Here is a 19,324-nt window from a genome sequence, read left to right on the forward strand (position 1 = left end):
TCGCAACCACAATCCAAGAAGACCACACCTGAATGTAGCTACAATGTTGTCTGTCATCTGAAGCTGGAATAGGTTTGGGTAGTGAATTAGATTATTAAGATTTTAACACACTAGATTCCATCCAACCTAACCCTGAAATGCATCTATTGCTTTGGTGAACATTCACCTATTTAAAATGAGGCATGCCAATTTGCCATTTAAACAGTAATGTAAGAAACCGTGAGTCTGATGAAACATCATTATTTTTACTTTAACTTTTATGCATTGCGTAATGATTCTTTTTATAGTTGAATTTTATAAAACAATCAATATATTTTGCGATATTAAATCTAACTGAATTCATGCTACATTGCACATTCTATGATACTTGCAGAATTTACATTGTGAGGGTCTGGCAAAGTCTTTCTGTTGGATTGGAAACCAAACTTTTGACTCTTGTCAGGAAGTACCTTGATGATCCATGCTGAACAAAACCTAAAAGAATTAATAGATCATAATCTCAGTATGACTCAACCACTATAATACCCATTGGCTCATTAACCTTTATGGCTTTCATTTATAAAGAACCTGTTTTGATACTTCGCTGATGAAAAGCTTGTACATGTAAACAATTTTACAGTTCTGTGAGTATGGCTCTTAATACATTCTAGTTATTTTCAAAATAATTACTGAAGTGGCAACACTCGAAAAAATACTTCAAAAAACCCTAAAACACAATAAAGAAGATTATTTGCTCATTGTCACATTGCTGTTTCTGGGAGCTTGTTGTTTGCAAATTAATCATTGTTTCAAACAGTACAACATTGACAACACTGCATTGGCATTATGACATTCAGAGACTGTGAAAGGAGAGCTACATGATTTGCAAGACCATCCTCCTTTGTTTCCTTCTTTTTTCTCATTTTCTTACTTCTTTAATCCCCCTTTTCAAATATAATTAATCATTTTCATAGTCTACTTTCCAGCAGCATGTTACATAAGAGACTTGTGTCGATTAAGAAATGCCTTACATGGTCGTGCTCTTTTGATTTCGAACTGCTTGGACAAGAAAGGGATAGGGAGTATTTGGAATAAAGAATAAATTAATTGTCTATTGAGCTTGTTAGGTTTCGAGTCTTTAAATTAACGTGTAATAAAGAAACATAATATATGCCCATATGTTTTCACTTGAACAGATGATTGCACTGAAGACCGTTCTGCGAAGATTGAGCGAATTCGGCAAGTCCTTCAGCTTTTGTCTTGAAGTTTTTCACAGGATTCATATCATTTTCTCGCTGCACACAGGTGCTGTTTAGTAGAGATGCACAGATCACATTTATTCCAATTTTTCTACCGCTGACCTTGGTTTGAATTCCCTGCTGATGGTTATTTTGTAAAATTCCATTTGTAATTTGTGCTCATAATAAAATGTGTATTTTGTACAAAATGCCCTATGCGTAAAATAATATTTCACTGAAATGGTGGATATGCAAAAAGATAATAAAAGTCAGGAGTGTCAAAAAGACAAAAGTGTAATTATGGTGAAAGAAACAGGACTCAACTTTTTTTTTGTTACATGCAACAAATCAAGATGATTATGACAACTTTCTTCTATTCCTGCTGGGCATTTAACTGGAGCAGTGAAGGATTGTAGACAGAATCAGTGAGAAATTAGGAGACATTGGTATGACAGAATTAATATTTTGGGAACATAGCTGCGTTTCACTTTTTACATTCAATTAAGTCCATATAAGGAAGTTCCTGTGGTGTAATGTGGCAGTAGTGGAAGGTACCACTACAGCAATATATTCCCAGTCTTCACCATTTCCATCAGCAGTGTCTAAACAGTTGCTATATGCGTAGAGAGCTTGACTCTATCGTGTCAGCAAGACATAATGTCCCAGCACTGGTATTAAATATAAGATGAATTATTAATGGACTTACTTTTTTTATCTCAAAAATACTGAAAGAAATATACAAAATTAATCTCAGGCCTTAGTCTCCTTTGATTCCATTTGCAGAATGTCAGCTAGATTCATGTAGCCGCTGCTGTGGCCCACTAAGCTATCCCTTTGATGTAGATATAATGCCTACTTCTTCGACAGATTTCTAGAAATAAGTTTTGTGATCAGAGCCTATTTCTTTTAAAGAAAAATAAAACATTTGAGCTCTGCTTACTTGTTTCCCAATGAATCTCGGTCAGCTCTGACTTGATCACTTTTCAATTCCCACTGATGTCACTGAAGGCTGCCACTGTAGAGCTGAAGTGTAGGTGCATTCATATCTCAGGAGAACATTGTGTGCATGTTTGTGTGTATGTGTGCATGTTAGATGTGTGCATTTATTTATGCTTTGATTGCTGTTCCCTCATAACTTCTCTGTGTAGAAAAATATTGTCTAGTGCAAAGGATGTGTTAATCAGACAGATAAATACAATAAACATGAAAGTAGTACATTTTGTGATAGATTTTGGAGATATTCTAATACAGTATCTAGGCCTTTCATTCTTAGCTGTAGTTGGATTTGCTCCAATAGGATGTCTTGGCATTTAGTTTTTGGCCTTTGTTCCAGCTGGTAAAGCTGGTCATCTAACTTACAATCTTAATAAATAACTGATGAAAACATATCTTCATGTCATGTAGGAGATGTTTCGGTCAGACGGCATGGCCTTCTCTTTAGGCCCAGTCAACTGTTCATTGTGCCAGCCCTTTCTCTTTGTAACGGCTGTTCAAACCCTCATATTCTGAAGAAAAACTCACTGTAAGCCCACTGGGGCAAATGCAAGTTTCACAGAGGTGTGTATATTTTATTACACAGTTCTGTTGCAGACGTGTAAAGTTCTGTTCTGATAGTCCAGAAATATGTACACTTGCTCATAGCAACTTTCATTTACACGACAGCTTTAAAATAAAATGTCCTGAACTACTTCAATGATGAAGGGTCTAGGGCCGAAACGTCAGCTTTTGTGCTCCTGAGATGCTGCTTGGCCTGCTGTGTTCATCCCGCCTCACATTTTATTATCTTGGATTCTCCAGCATCTGCAGTTCCCATTATCACCACTACTTCAAAGGAGTGTTGCCAGGCAAAATTTAAGACTGAGTCACATCAGGAGATTTTAGCTCGGGTAACCAATGGTTTGGTTACAGAGGTGGATTTAAGAAGTGTCTTAAAGGAACAGAAAGAAACATAGAAGCTTATAGAGGAATTGCCAGTGTTCCCAGCTTAGACATCTGAAGGCATGTCTGCATTGCTGGAATGATTGAAATTGGGAATATGCAAGAGATCACAGTTGGAGCAGAATGAACATCTTAGAGGCTATGGACAAAGGGAAGGATGAAACCATGGAGGTTGTTTGAAAGCAAGGATTGGAATTTTTAAATCAAGACATTACTGGACTGGAAAAATGAACTGCTGTATTTTCTGTTTGCGTGCCACAGCTCATGAAATGGTTTGTATCGTACCAATGGCTGTATTTTCCCTTCACCACTTTCATAATGAAAACTGAAATTGAATGGAATAATTTCAGCCTCAACAGATTGAACATTGTAACATCTCTACACATCATGAATATGGGATTTCAAAAGTTTGAGCAAATGTTTCTCCTGTGTTTCCAGTAATCAGTCTTTGAGCAAAATCCTTCAGAAAATGTTTAAAGATTTGAGTTTGTTTTTGATAGCTGTTGATGTAAATAGTGATTGCATGCACAGTTTGGTGATTAAAGTAAATGAACATTGTATGTCTGACCTTCACATTCAAGATCATCAAATAAGCTCTGATATTGAGCCACTAAATATCAAACCAGCCTAACTGCATGGATATACACTTGAGTACTGTTGAAACTTGTAAAGTCTCTGAGAAATAATAGTCAATTTCAATAGAAACTGTGAACAAATCTACTATCGGCATGGGCAGTTGTATTATATATATTTACATGGGATAAACGTTTGTCCACATTGTACATTAAAGTTATTGGTGTGTAGTCCTCAAAGCTTTTGCAGAAACAGATTAGAATTCCGTAATTTTAGTTATATTGTATTTGTGATTTATTTCATAGTTGAATGGGGCAGGAGAAAAAAAATTGGTATTTCATTTCTGTAAAGTTAATATCTCATTTCTATTCGAGTCCCAGATCCTAAAAATTGTGTTTCTTAATTTATTGGTGTGCCCCATTTCAAATAATGACTGAGTGCCTCTCACTTTCCTGGCACCACTGCTTCTGTGTTTGATACTTCATCCCCATTTGTCCGTACCGGTTTTTAGAAAGAGTATCCAACTTGCCAATCCAGCTCTTCAACTGGCTCAGATTGAGTTTACAGATTCTGTGGGACTATTGATGAAAGTATGGGGAGATATCTTCATGACCTAGCCAACATACCTATCACTGTCAAACTCAGATTAAAGTACTCTTGATCTCTTACTGCAACACCGTTTGTCATCATGACAGTGACAATGATCTGTGACCTGAAGCACTTTGAAATTATTTATTATGGTTGGGGACTATATAATACAATTGTTGTTTCAATGATGGATAATTGAAAAAAGTCTACTGTTTTAAACTGCCAGGACTGTAAATTTGAGGGAGGTTTAATGAGTAGGAGAGAGTGTATGAGGGAACACAAGTGAATAAATGAGAGTTGTAATGGAGGGGATGGGAAAAAGTGTGTGAACTCTTAGTGTGAGTCCAGTACGGACGGGCACCACCTTACGTCTCCTGTTCCTTCATCCCTCCAAATTTACCCATGAAACAAGCTGGAGAGAAGGAAAACCAAGGCATAATGGCAACCCATTTTTGACCCCTACTTTCATGTAAATTTCACCAAGGCTAGTTCAGAGATTGCGTCATTGGAGGTTACTGCATGTTTGATGTTAGTTAAATTTAACATAACTCTGCCCTCAACTTCATGCTTAGTCTGATGATCAGAGAAATGTTGAGTCTTTTTCAGTTTGTGATGTTTTTGATATACCGAGGTACAGTTAAAAGCTTTGTTTCTGAGTTTGTACAGGCAGATCACAGCAAGCAAAGGATGTACAGATCAAAAAGACTTAGAGGCATATAGGTTATGTTGTAGGTTACATTACCTGAGGCTTCAGTCCATTCAACAGCCTGATAATGGCCGGAAAGAAGCTGTTCCTGAACCTGCTTGCACGTGTGTTCAGGCTTCTGTATCTTCTGTCCTATACAAGAGGTTGTAGGGGGCCATTACTGGGATGCGATGGGCCTTTGATGCTATTGGCCACCTTTCCACAGCAGCAAACCATGTAAATGGAGTCGATGGATGGAAGGTTGGCTTCCGTGATGGTCTGGGCTTCTGTACCAACTACACCACCTTCTGTAGTTTCTAACGGTCCTGGGCACAGCAGTTGCCACGCCAGGCTGTTATGTACCTGGACGGTATCCTTAACAAAAGAGTCAAACAAAAAAAATTCAATTAATTAGTTCTGTTGTTTTAATAATTGCTTTTATCGAACATTTATTTCAGTTATTTTGTTTTCTGAAATTCAGGTTTACTGTTGATTTTAGAAATTAGCTTGCTGGCCCCAGGCATGAGGAGAAATTGAATTACGGCATTTTGTGGAAAAATTTGTTCAACATGATCTGGCCAATTGTGGCTGTGGTGAAAGAAGTATGATTTCCCTATGCATACAAATGAATGAATGAATATCATTCATTTCTATGGGGATTTGACTGAAATAAAATCAAGGTCAGAGCCCTTGTGAAACAGTGGCCACCAAAATTGCTCCAGAAGCAGGTGGCTTTAGCCCCGTGCAATGTGTTAATAGAAAATTGTTTATGTTGTGCAGTTAAACATTGAAGACTGCTAGCTTGTCTTTAGTTCAGACTAATCAAGGATTGATTTTCATTTAGAAAATCAAAGATTTAAAGTTTTTAGGGCAGTTTGGACAAGGTTGCTTAATTAGGTTTAGGTTCCTGTCCTTTCTAGGATTTTGAGACAGTTCAGGAAAAATACAGTAGGAATGTTTAGTTTGTGCAGCTTTCAAAGAAACAAACAATCTGCTTAGAAATCTGTGGGTTATTAGAAGCAGAGAAAGTTTAAGCTTTCAGTTTTACAATTATTCATTGAATAAGACTCCACAATTCACAAATCATTAGAAAAAAACTGGTCAGAATCAGTTAAGTAGAACTTAAAGATCTAATTTAAAGGGGTATTTCCTCTGGACTTGAATCTCTGAATTGATGGTGTTTGAAAATAGGTTGAAAGTTTTGTTATGCCGTGTGTTAAGCTTTTTCTAAACTCCAATATAGCTATTTTTGTTTTTATCTTTCGTGTAATAAACTTCTGTTCTGTTGTTAAAGGAGCTCTGTGGCCTGGTGACTATTTTAGCGAATGAGAACCATAATAGCTAAAACAAAGAAAATATGAATCATCTCGCCAGATTTCATCCTGGGATCTGACTTATCCAGTAGTACCTTCAATTTAGATCATAACACATGGAATACCATTCCTCACCATTTGTTGGACTGAGGTACACCTTAACTATCCATTCTGCTCCTTTTCCCCTGATTCCACATACTCTGACCTTAGTCTTGATTCTACTATGCATTATATTGCAAAGGGTTTTTTAGTTGATTGATTTTATTCTTTCATGAAATGGGAGTATCACTGGCTGGTCAGCATTTATGCCTCTCCCTAGTTACCCTTGAGAAGGTGGTGGTGATCTTCCTTCTTGAACTGCTACAAATTGAGGTGCTATATATAGACCCACAATACCATTCGGGAAGGAATTCCAGGATTTTACCCGGTGACAGTGACGTAACGACAATATATTTCCAAATCAGGATGGTGAATGGCTTGGAGGGGAACCTGCATGTATCTGTTGGCCTTTGTCCTTTTGGGTGGAAGTGTTTGTTGGTTTGGAAGGTGCTGTCTCAGGATGGTGAGGGAGTGGATGTTTGTGGCTATGGTGACAATCAAGCAGGCTGCATTGTCCTGGATGGTGTTAAGCTTCTTGAGCACTGTTGGAGCAGCACCCATCCAGGCAAGTGAGATTATTTCTCCTCCTGATCTGTGCCTGGTAGATGGTGTACAGGCTTTTGGAAGTCAGACGTTAGATGCCTGCGGCGGAATTCCTAGCCTCTGAACTGCTCTTGTATTTATATGGTGAATTTGGTTGAGTTTCTGGGCAACGATAATCACAGGATGTTGATACTGAGGAACTCAATTGAATACCAAGGCTCTGTGGTTAGACTGTCTCATATTGGAGATGTTCATTGCCTGACATTTGTGTGGCATGGATGTTGCAATAAATGTTACAATATAATGTAATACCTGCTGCGAATAACTGATAGACAATTAAGTAAAAATCAGATCTAAGTCAAACATCACCCATTGCAGCTTGAAAATAATCATTTCATAAGTTCCAACTTCTGAAAGCCGAGAATTACTTCTAGATCATTTAGCCGAAGAATAAAAATAAATAAATAATACATTTTAAAACTGCTCTTTAGGTTAATATTTGAGATGTATTTGTCATTGTTTATTGCCATTCACACAATGAAAGCCAGATGTTTCATCGACCCTACTCTTGCCAAGACGTCTCTTGTTTTTAAAAGTTTGGACCTAAAGGCAAGCATTTGATCCTGCAATGTTGTTGGATTTGTTCTTGGCAGGTTATATTCCATCAAGTCTGGAACTAGTTGGCTGACTTTCTCATCTGCTTTCAAGAATGAATAAGCAAACTTAGCAGTTACCAACAACGAAAGACCTTGCTTGCTTCCACGCATTGTCCACAAATCATTGGTGAAACCTGCCCAAGTGTTTGTTTTTTGGATCAGAACCAATTGCTATTGCAACCAACTGGCTTCAGAATTGACATTCTGACAAGAAAATCAATCTTTAATTCTAAATATTTGGTTTGTGATGTGAATGAATATTTTGCTAGTGAACCTCTGACAAAGAATATCTTCCTTTAATCTATGTGAGTATTTATGGTAAAGCATTCTCTGCTAATTTAGAGGTGCTGCTGCCAAGATGAGATGCTTTAAGTAACTGTGTTGGGTTTTTCTTTCATTACAAGTCAGCTTATTGCATATGCTTGACATGGATCAAGTATTTGCCCAGTTACAGCTCAGAGCTCATTAAATTGGCTGACAGCTGTTCTGAACTGTTGTCATTTACAGCGAAGGAAAGTACTTACAATTTCTTCAATTGTAGTTTTCATTGAAAGTCTACGTCAACTAACAGATCCATAAGACTTAATAGTGTTGAATTAACTGCCTAAATCTCAAAGATTTTACATGATCACGAATAATAATTTTGTTATTTCTTATCAGATTGGAATGTTTCAAAGGTACTTCAATTCATTCTTTTTGAAAGGGTAGTGAGTAGTGTTAAACAGATAGGGGTAGAAATCAAAGTGAACCAGCATAAATGTTCCCCCAATGGTAATGAGATGGTTGATTAGTTGATTTTTCTTTATTTTATGTAACTGCTATTTGGAAGCTTGGTTTAATATTTTATCTGTAAGAAGTCAGCTTCACAATGCAGCATTCCCTCAGTTTGCACTGTGATTTCTGCCCAGATTGAAAGCTTCTGAAGCAAAATATTGCCAATGCTGGAAAAGTAAAAACTGAAACTGCTAGAAAGCAATCAGTAGGTCAGGCAACAGCTGTGGAAAGGAATGGTTAATATTTTATTCGTTGACCTTTCATCAGAACGGGATGAAAGTTTTTATAGCAAATATAGAGCTGGGGAAAATTTGTGCGTATAGGACACAAAATAAAAGAGAAGATCTATGATGGGGTGGAGTACAGGAATTGGACAAGATGAAGGAACAAAAGCTTCATCTGGGTGAAATGTACAAAGAATCTATAGAATAGAATCCATACATTGTGCAAACAGGCTAATTGACCCAACAAGTCCACATTGACCCTCAGAATATCCCACCCAGACCCATCCCTCTATCCTATCACTGTAACCGTACATTTCCCACGGCTAACAGAGCTAACCTTCGCATCTCTGAACACTATGAGCAATTTAGCATGGCCAGTCCACCTGGCCTGCACATCTTCAGACTGCGGGAGGAAACCGGAGCACCCAGAGGAAACCCACGCAGACACACGGAGAATGTGCAAACTCTACATTGACAGTGATATAACTGCAACAGATTAAACAAAAGGGGAGGGAAGCATGGAAAATCTGACAAAGAGACAGAGAGTCTCATTGATCAAGAAGTGGAGAAAGGTAGACAGACTGAGGAATTATATCACAAATTCAGACAAGTGTAAGGAGATTTTGGACCCCTTTAAGGCAGAGTTAAGGATAGTGCAAGCTGAAGTCAGGAGTTTTATATATGGTGGATACAGCATGTGAAAACTAACTGTTCAGTCACTAATCAGAGTGATTGGATATCTGGTTTTCACACACCTCTTCAATTTACTTCTGCTTTTTTGCAGTTAAGCCTTCTGACGGTAGACTTTAAATGATAGGAATGCCAGTCTAGTGTTTATAGTAACATCCTAGAGGTTGAAAATTCAACTCCCATTATAATAAGCTATGAAATTGAATTCAATAAGTATGGTAAATGGGAAACTAACATAAAGAAATAATGTCATCAAAACTGTTGGCTAATCATGGAAACCCAACTGGTTTACTGGTTATTTCAGGGAAGGAAAACAATGGTGGACTATTTAGCATAAGACTTGCATCCCATTGTATGTGGCTGTTTCTTAATACCTTCTGAAGTGGCCTTGCTAACCAGTCAGTTGCTGCAACATTGTAAGAGAAATATCGGAGAGAATTTGCAGAATTAGCAGAATCAAACCCAAAACATTTCAACCGAAGAAGCTTCAAACAATCTTGACCAGTTGGCCAATTAAAAGGCTCCTCCTGAACAGCTAAAAGCTGAAGTTGCCAAACCTCCAGGATTGGCCCAGAAACTGCAGGAATTAAACACTGATCCAAGACACTGTTACAGGCAACAGTTAGAGAGAAAGCTTTGGATATTAGAAAGATTTTGGGCAGTGCCCCAACAGCTGGCTGCTTGAGGGCCATATTCTGCTTGACCTTAACTTTGAGAGGGAGGGAGGTATTCACAGGCAAAGGGAAATTCTGGTATGTCATCCTACTTGGCCCTTGGATTGGAACTGGGAGCTAGTCCCCCTTACACATTGTGTGTCTCCCTGCAGGATCTGCCCATGCAGATGGTCCCTCCCCTCCACAGTGTCTCCATCAAGAGTCCCAGCCTCCATCCTTATTTCTGCTGGGCACACCTGTCTTCTCTGTTGTGAAGCCTCCTGTACCTACCTGGTCCTAGACTCCAGGATTTAGAGTATAGAGACTGCTTGTAGTCTTACTGCCATCCACTATTTTCTGGGATTTCAGTGTTTAGTTGGCAAATCTCAGGGGGAGGGGTAGACCTCTTGCCTTCAGCCTCTTGACATTAAACAAAGCATTAAGTATCAGTAGGACTACTGTGGGATGTGATTGCTGCTAATTCTTTGGAGCATGAGTTAAGAACCAGCCAGCTGTAATATCCTGCCCTATTTTTAAAATTTCTGTGAGCATTTTTCTTTAGTAGTTACCAAATATTGGATATCGATGTGGGCACAAAGGAGATGGAGGCAATTTTACTGACAATCAAAAATGATCCAATTGGAGAACAAAGATCTTTTTCGCTTCCCATCTGACCATGTGAAGATGTGGCATCACGAAGATTGATGTATAAGGTAACCAGTATTGAGAACACTGTGATATGGCAAATAGGGACAGGTCATATGATGAAAAATCCAGGATGATGTCTATTCAGAGCTGGAAATATATTCGAACTAATATCTAATTTAGGAACAAAGCCTCATGAAGCAAACGTGTTCTTCCCTCAATAGTATTCATGTATTTTGCAGAGTGTGCTGTATTTCTCTGGCATAAATTGCTTCTGTCCTCTTTCTAGCATATCATGCTGTTCTTTGCAAGAGTAAACATGAGCATCAACATTTGGCCCTGATTTGACAGAAGGGGAAAAGTACCTAAGGGTACAGGATGTTTGTTTTGAGAAATGCACCAATGCTGACCTTCTGAGTTCAAGGGTTTCAGATTAAAGCCGCGCAGGAGGCTTGAGATGCAAGACATTTGAGGACATTTATTAATTTGCCAGTGTCAAATTACAGTGCTCAGATCTCCCGAAGCAGAAAGACAGGTCTCCACATCACTTCTGCTGTTGGGCAGCACTGAATAAACACCCTCACATGGAAGCCTCTGATACAGCCCGGGGTATCTGATATGAGGCGGAAATCTGTTTACTTGTACTCGCATTCTCTACCAAGCTCACACAGTTTGTGTGAAGTTTGTCATAAATAGGAACAAAAATGAAGAGGCAGAAATAATACGCAAAGATAACAAGAACTGCAGAAGCTGGAGCTAGACGCAACACAGTGTGGAGCTGGAGGAACACAGCAGGTCAGGCAGCATCAGGAAAAAATGAAAGTCGACGTTTTGGGTTTACACCCTTCATCAAAAGATGTAAACCCAAAACATCGACTTTCCTGCTTCTTTGATGTTGCCTGACCTGCTGTGTTCCTTCAGCTCCACACTGTGTTGACACAGGAGTAAAATGCACATGTTTTTGTCAAAAGGACTGCATATATTTTTTGGATATTTAACCTCCATCTCTGACCTGTTGCAAACCCCTCCAAATGGCAGCCTTGAACTGTGATGGCACCATGCTTTAGAGTTTCCTCCTCAAATCTCTTTGAGCCTCCACCTTTCTCAGTTGCTTTAAAGTTCACATTAAAATTTAACTCTTTTGCAGAGCATTTCCCTTTCTGCTCTAATATCTCCTTCATTGATTATATCTTGAGTTTTGTCTGATTATGCTGTTCCATAGAACCATGTACTGTTTTTACTGTGCTAATGTTTGTATACAAATGCAAGTTGTTGTGCCTCATGAATAAGCAATATGCTATTGATAATCACCAGTTATTTAATCTTAGTGCTTTCTGGGTGGGTTGGATGATGTGGGATCATTGTTTTCTGCTGAATGACATTAAAGTCTTAGTAAATTTCAGCTGTAAACTCAATGCTGGGAAAGACAGAAGATTGAAATCTGAGCCATCTGCAGTGAGTGCACACGTTACAATTCCTCATTTTTCTTTCGGGCATAATTCTATTCTCTTGTGTGAAAACGCTCACAGGCACATATATAACCAATAAAACAAAATGCAAAAGCAGAGTGCAGCAGATGCTGGAAATCTGAACTAGAAACAGAATGCTGAAGGAGCTCAGCAGATCTGGCAGCATCTGAGGAGAGAGAAACAGTGTTAATCCAATAGCCTCTTCAAAGATATGTCATATTAAACTTGAAATGTTGTTTTTATCTTTCCACAGCACTGCCAAACCTGCTGAGTTTCTCCAGCATTTTCAGTTTTCACATCGCTTGCTAGAGCCTGTGCGGTCGTGGCTTCAATGCAACACTCATTAATAAACAGTAGAATTCTACGTGAAAATGGCAGGTAGTTTAAGCAAGTGGTTTCAGAAGAAGGTTTATTATGAAATAGTCATTGCCTTGTAAGTGACTACTTTTATAATAGGATTGAAGATAACAAAGCACATTGCAGCAATGTGATAGCAATTTATGGTAGAAATGCTTTTACAGTTGTCAAGTACTTTGATAATGGACTTCATAGCTCCAAAGTGCTGTACATCTTCAAACACTAATAACAGATCTCTATATACTGTTAGATTTAATCTTCAGACACTTTGTACAGTTTCTTATTGGGGTCTGAGTGACATGAGCTATTGTGAGATGTGTGGTAGAATTAGGGACAGGCATGATGAGACTCATCTTGATATTGAGATCATCTTGCTCACCTTTAAAGCGTTTTGAAAGGGGTATAATGGGATTCTTGCTAGGCAGTGGTCAGGTGCCATTTCATGGTCATTATTGCTTGTTAAGCACTTTGCTAACAGCCCAACTCACCGCAACCTCCCATCTTATTGTATTCACCAGACAAGCTAGACCTCACAAAAACTCAACCTGGAAACCACAGCGAGCAGCTGGTACGTTCAGCTTGCCACTTGCCCGGAAAAATCCTGTGCCAGCAATTGGCCGCCAATATGTCAGGTCGTGCTCCATGGGCACCAGCCACATGCATCACATATCCACAAAACATTGGTATCCAACATGTGCCAACCACAATGAACACCCACGGCACATCGAGAATCCACTAAAGGAATGTTCTTCACTTCAGTGATACATCTTGGGCTGTTCTGGCAACTCTGCAGCAGAGACACTGCACTGACAAATACATTTGGCTCACATACTGGACCAGGTTGCAACTCCAGGCTCTTCACTTGCTGTCTCGTAGTATTTTCTACATGGAATGAGAGAGAGAGAGAGTGTCAGGTATTATGGAAGATGAAAGTGAGTGGCAGAGCTATTACTGTTGGTGCAGGTGGGGGAAATGTCTTAAGCAAGTGAGCAGGCAATGCAGAGGGCATGCAGGGTTAGTGGTGCCAGGGATTGGGATGGGTGATAGTGAGGGAGGGAAGATATTGCAGTCAATGGAGAGAGTGGTAGAGCATGAGCCTTGGTGGGAAAGGAGGCATTAGCAGAGTCAAGCAAGTGTGAGTTATTAGGGGTAAAATGGGGCACTTATGGTGGAGGAGTGGAGCAGGACTTTGACCTTCTTCCTTTGGTGCTGGTCATTCCTCCAGATGGCTGAGACTGCTATAACCCAGGTCGCAACCTTAGACCAGGCTGGCACAATCTCATGGCACAGCTGGTCCTGGGGGAAAAAGATGTGCGCCCTGTGTACCACTCTGTCCAGCAGGGCCTCTAAGACCCTGCCCACGAAGCAGGGCACCAATTTCCCCCGACTGCCATGTCTGGGGCAAATGTCAGGAACAGTGCCAGGCAGTTCTGGATTGATAGCGCTTATCTGGTTGCACAATGGGCTTTTAAAGATGCCTCAGGCACAAGGGTTGAAAATGAATTTCGAGATATCTGTCGAGTGGTGAGTTGTTCTGGAAACAGTGTGAGGTAAAATGGGACAGAAATTGGATGTGAGAGATGTTATAGGCCTGCATTCAGTATTTAATGACGTGAGTTTGGTAAGACGCTATGAGAAACCCTTAAAAAAACCAACCCAACTCAGTCTTAGCCAAAAATATGTAAGGTTCAACCCTGTGTTGTAATGGATCTATAAAAGTTATATTGTAATCAATTCCCAAATACTGTTGTAATCGATCTACAAGCACTGAATTATAATGGATCTTCAAACATTGAGTTATAATGGATCCCCAGACACTGTGTAATAATGATTACTATACATTGTTGTCTATATACACAGTGATCACTTTATAGTCTGTTCTCAGACAGCTTCCTTTGACATTAGCCACTCCTGTTATTAAGCTTTATTCCATGGTTCATTGAAGCAGTTTAACTGCACGGTTAGAGCTACTCAAAGTCGATTATTGGATCCTAACTGCAAAATTCAGAAGCAATAGACAGAGCAGGTGCTCTTGCACCAGGAATTCAGCAAACTGACCCTGCCCACTGGAGACCTCCCAAAAACGTCATGGCCCAAAAAATCTGAGGTATTTCCATCCATGAACATGATTTTCACTTATTAGTCTGCCAAGAAAAATACTTATTCCAACCTATGAACTAGCCCAGCTCGACTGGTTGGTGGCACCACTGCCATGTGTCACCCTCCCAGGAAAACCAGGCTGTCAAGGTTTGGGTCCCTGTGGTGGTTAAACCAGGCCCAAGCCTGAATAAGGTTTGGGCCTCACATTGGCGCTAAGGGGTTGGAGGAGCAGGCGGGCTGCCAATCTTGCACGGAGATCAAATTTCTCAGGTTAGGAGACTCATAAAAAAAATTGATGTATTGGCAAAACCATTTGAGAAGGGGCTGCTTAAACTCTTGGCTCACTGGACCATTCATAGGGCAGGGAAAGGTAACCACACTAGGGTGGGACTGGAATCATGTGTAGGCCCAGACCAAGAAGGAACAGCGAGGTTTCCTTCCTTAAATGATGTCAGTGAACAAACTTTTACAACAGCTTTATGATCACTTTTAACCGATGTCTACATTTGCCACCATTGCAACTGCAGGGGGTTTGCTGTCACCCATGTGTTTGCCGCGCCTGTGATGCCACCACCAGTGGCACTTGGAAGACTTGCATTATTATTTCATATTTTAAATTCAATTCATGTAGCAGCACGGTGCCCCTCAAGTGAATTAGAGTACCTGTGACCTGGAGGAGCATTCAGAAGGCGCTCATGCATCCAAAAGGTCTGGCATTGATATAGTATTTTACAGCAAATGAAGTACTTGTGAAGTATACTTACTAATGCATTGCAGGAAATGCAGTTAATTTGTGTCATGAGATTGGATAACTTTTCTCTCTGTGATCTTGATTGAGGGATAATTTTGGTGAGGTCACTGGGGATTACTCTAACCTAAAGCAAAGAACTGCTGATGCCGGAAATCTGAAACAAAAACAGAAATCGCTGGAGAAATTCAGCAGATCCGGCCGCATGTGGAGAGAAAGCAAAATTAACAGTTTGGGTCCAGTGACCCTTCTTTAGAACTGATAGTAGCTTGGAAAAGGTGGTGCATAAGCTGAAGACAAGGGATAGGGAGAGGGTAAAGCTATAGGCATTATGTGGAGATGGAGCTCAGAGGGAGAGAAAGACAGCTTGGCAGACAAAAGGATCGATAACGTAAACCAGGGAAAAAGAAGAGCAGCTTGTGGGGGCCATAAATAAGTGAAAGTGGGTTGGCTGTGCTGAAAGCAGCTCACATGATGACAGGTCCTGGGGTGTCGTTGGGTTGGGGAAAGGGCATGGGAGAATGTGCCTAGACCTTGAAATGATTGAACTTGAAACTGAGTCTTGAAGGCTGCAGAGCCCCCAAGTGGAAAATGAGAAGCTGTTGTCCCAGCTTGCACTGAGCCTCGCCGGAGCACTGCAGTAGGCCTGAGACTGAAATGTTGGCCAGGAGACAGTGGAGATGACTGTCTTGATCTTTTACATCCACTAAAAGGCAGCTGGGACCTCAACGTGACACCTCTGACAGTGCAGCCTTCCTCCAGTACTGAGTGTCAGCTTAGACAATGTCATCTTGGAGTGAGACGCAAGCCCAGAACGTTCTGACTGAGGTGGATGTGCTACTGACTGAGCCATGGTTGACACCGGTTGAGATTATACTTTCAATCTTTGCCAAGCCTGGCAGGTTGTGGCCAGCAATGGCAGGGCAGAGCGCATGTATACAGTCCTCTAGCTGGCAGGGACCACACCCTGCACAATATAGATCCAGTGGTGGTTTGTGACAACAGCGGCTCTGAAGTGAATGAGATTGTTTTAAGCAAATTGTGGTTCTTCAGAAGAGCTCCAACCTTTCTGGTGCCTGCACCTGGTAATATGTTATGTGTGTCCTGCTGTTGTTCCTACCGGGTTCACATCCTCACCTCTCATCGGTCAGTCTTCCCCATTCGATCACAGAGGCAGATGGCCTAGCCTCGCCAACAGAGGTCACAACCCACTTTGTTCCTGAGCTGCGAAACTTTTAAAAGGCAGTGAAATGTCACTCGACATTTTGGCATTGCAGTTAGTTCAGTTGCAAGGAGATGTGCTTGAGCCTGGTATTAAAAGGCCTCAAGTATGTTCCTTTAGCGTTTCTCCACTGCCCCACAGAGCTTTTCCAAGCGCACAGGCTCCTTCAGTGGCTGTTTGATGTACCTGATAAACATAACCTAAGAATTCTACCAGCTGACAGCAATAATATTCTTGGAGACGACAACAAAAATCCAAGGTGTTATCAAGAACTCAGGAACATCCACAAACTTACCAGGCAAAACATGTTTTGTCACCAAACAATTTAACAATATTGCAAGAACACTCAACATAGGAAAAGACCCTGTTTACTGCAATTTACAAAAATTTTCAAAATATCGAGCTATGACCCAGTTCATGCTGAAAACTGACCCCAATTTTAAGAAGATGCTGGACAGATATTGATTCAAACGGACCTGCCTGTTGTTAATTAATGTCTTACATTGCCATCTTGTGGCCAGAGTAAGCATTGCAAGACTCAAAGTTGTTGGAGTCATGAAGGTATAATGCCCACAAGAGATAAAGGATGATGGGGGTCTGTAGTCCTGTGCTCAATAGAATTCCTGGTATGTTGAAACACCATTGGCCTTTTCTTCCAAAAGGCAGCCTGTACCTCTTAACGGGGGAGCGTATTCAGACTGTTGCTGCTGTTTCCAAAAGTGCTTCACAGAAGGAATATGTCTCAGTCCATACCAAAGACCTCTGGTTTCTTTGATGTGCTGTCAACAGGAGATACTTCGGGGCTGAAAAAGAGAACATACTTCAAGAACAAGCTGTGAGAGAAACAGGGGGGCTTCATGTGAAATCTGACTTTCAAGGACCTGGTTAGATCACAGCAGGCAGGCATGCCAGGAACAGTAGGAGACATCTCTAAAATGTGAGGCACTAACCTCTTAAAGCTACAACACAGAGGTATTTGTGCCAAACAGTACTAGCAGAATGCAAAATACAGATCAAAGTGATCCTACAACCAATGGTTCAAATCTAGGCTCTTGTAGCCTTGTCACACCCATTTGTAAGTAACAGTGGATAATTAAACAACTAACAGGAGATCAAGTCTCCACCCTTAGCTCCAACCTCAATGATGGGGAGCAAAGCATATCATTGAAAAAGGTAAGGCTGGAATATATGCATCCATCCGCAACCAGGAGTGCCTAGTGGATAATCCAACTCAGCCTCCTCCTGACGTCCCCTTTCAGCTGTCTGGCTGAGGGAGCATGTGGCCACTCTGATGCTTAATGCACACTCAGCTCCCACTTTCTGAAATCACTGCTGCCCATGTCCCCCTGAGGTCCATGCAGAAGAAAAACAATTGGAGGAATGCAGCACCTCACCATTACAGACACTAGTCTTCAGTTTACTCTATGTGACATCAAGAGACAGCTGAAGACACTGTGGGCCCAGACAACATTTCATCAAGAATATGGTGCTTCAGTACTTGCTGCTCCCTTAGCCAACCTGTTCCAGAGCGATTACAATGCTAGCATACAATTGACAGCGTGGAAAATTGTCCAGGCGTGTCTTGTGCACAAGTAGCAGGACAAATCCAACCTGACCAATTACTGCCGATCAGTCTACTGTCAATCATTAGGAAAGTGATGAAAGGGATTTTTGACAATGCTATCAGACAGCATTTGCCTAGTAATAACCTGCTCGCTGCAGTTTGGTTTGGATTCAGAGTGGGCTGCTCAGCTCCTGACCTAATTGCAGCCTTATTCTAAACAGGGATGAAAGATCTAAATTCCAGAGGTGTGGTAAGAGTTACATCAAGGCCATTTTTGACGAACGTGGCATCAAGGAGCTCTAGCAAAATGCGAATTACTGGGAATCAGGTGAAAAGCTCTGCAGTGTTTGACATCATTCCTGGCACATTGGAAGGTTGTTGTAGTTGGAAGTCAATCATCTCAGCTCCAAGACATCTCTGGAGGGGTTCCTCAGGGTAGTGTTCTAATTCCAGTTATCTTCAGCTGTTTCATCAACAAAGTTCCCTCTATAATAAGGTCAACCTCTATAATAAGGATGTTTGCTGATGATTGCTCAATGTTCAGCACCATTAATGACTCTTCAGATCCTCAAGTAGTCCATGTCCAAATGCAGCTAGATCATGATTGTACCAAGGCTTGGGCTAATAAATTGCAAAAACGTTCATGTTAGACAAGTGCCAGGCAAAGACTATCTCCAAAAGGAGAGACTCTAATCATTGCCCTTCGCATTCCATGATGTTTTAATTGCTTAATCCTTAGCCATCAATATCCAGGCACCTTACTGTTGACTTGAGTCTGAATTGGACTAGCCAGATAAATATTGTGTCAACAAGAGCAAGTCAGAGGCCCGGGATTCTGCAGCAAATAATTCACCACCTTACACTCCAAAATCTGTCCACCATTTGGAGACACAATAGAAACTGAAAGATTTGCAGATGCTGTAAATCGCTGGAAAAGATCAGCAGGTCTTGCAGCAACTGTGAAGAAAAATCAGAATTAACGTTTTGCATCAGGTGACCCTTCCTCAGAAGACCTGCTCAGCTTCTCCAGTAACTTCTACTTTTGTTCCTGAACCACAGGTGCAAGTCAGGAGTGTGCTGAAATACCCTCTACTTACCCGGATGAGTGCAGTGCAAAGAATATTAATGAGGTTTGATACCATCCAGGACAAAGCAGCCACTTGTTTGCCCATCCCCACCAACCACCATCAATATTCATCCCCTCCACCACCAACTCTCAGTTGCAGCACTGTGTACTGTCTACAACATGCACAGCAGAAACTCGTC

General features: G+C 40.7%; 1 protein-coding gene across 2 annotated transcripts in view; it reads left to right on the forward strand.

Annotated features, from left to right (window-relative positions):
* LOC125462293 (uncharacterized protein C7orf50 homolog) overlaps positions 1-6,228 on the forward strand; it is a 335,367-nt gene extending 329,139 nt beyond the window's left edge. For both annotated transcript variants that reach the window (XM_059653927.1, XM_048552165.2), the window contains one exon: positions 1,176-6,228. In XM_059653927.1, the coding sequence (XP_059509910.1) occupies positions 1,176-1,243 (68 nt within the window). In that variant the 3' untranslated portion in view covers positions 1,244-6,228. The remainder of the gene's footprint in view (positions 1-1,175) is intronic.
* The last annotated feature ends 13,096 nt before the right edge of the window (positions 6,229-19,324 follow it).

This window comes from Stegostoma tigrinum, chromosome 23 (assembly GCF_030684315.1).
Source record: "Stegostoma tigrinum isolate sSteTig4 chromosome 23, sSteTig4.hap1, whole genome shotgun sequence".
NCBI lineage: Eukaryota > Metazoa > Chordata > Chondrichthyes > Orectolobiformes > Stegostomatidae > Stegostoma > Stegostoma tigrinum.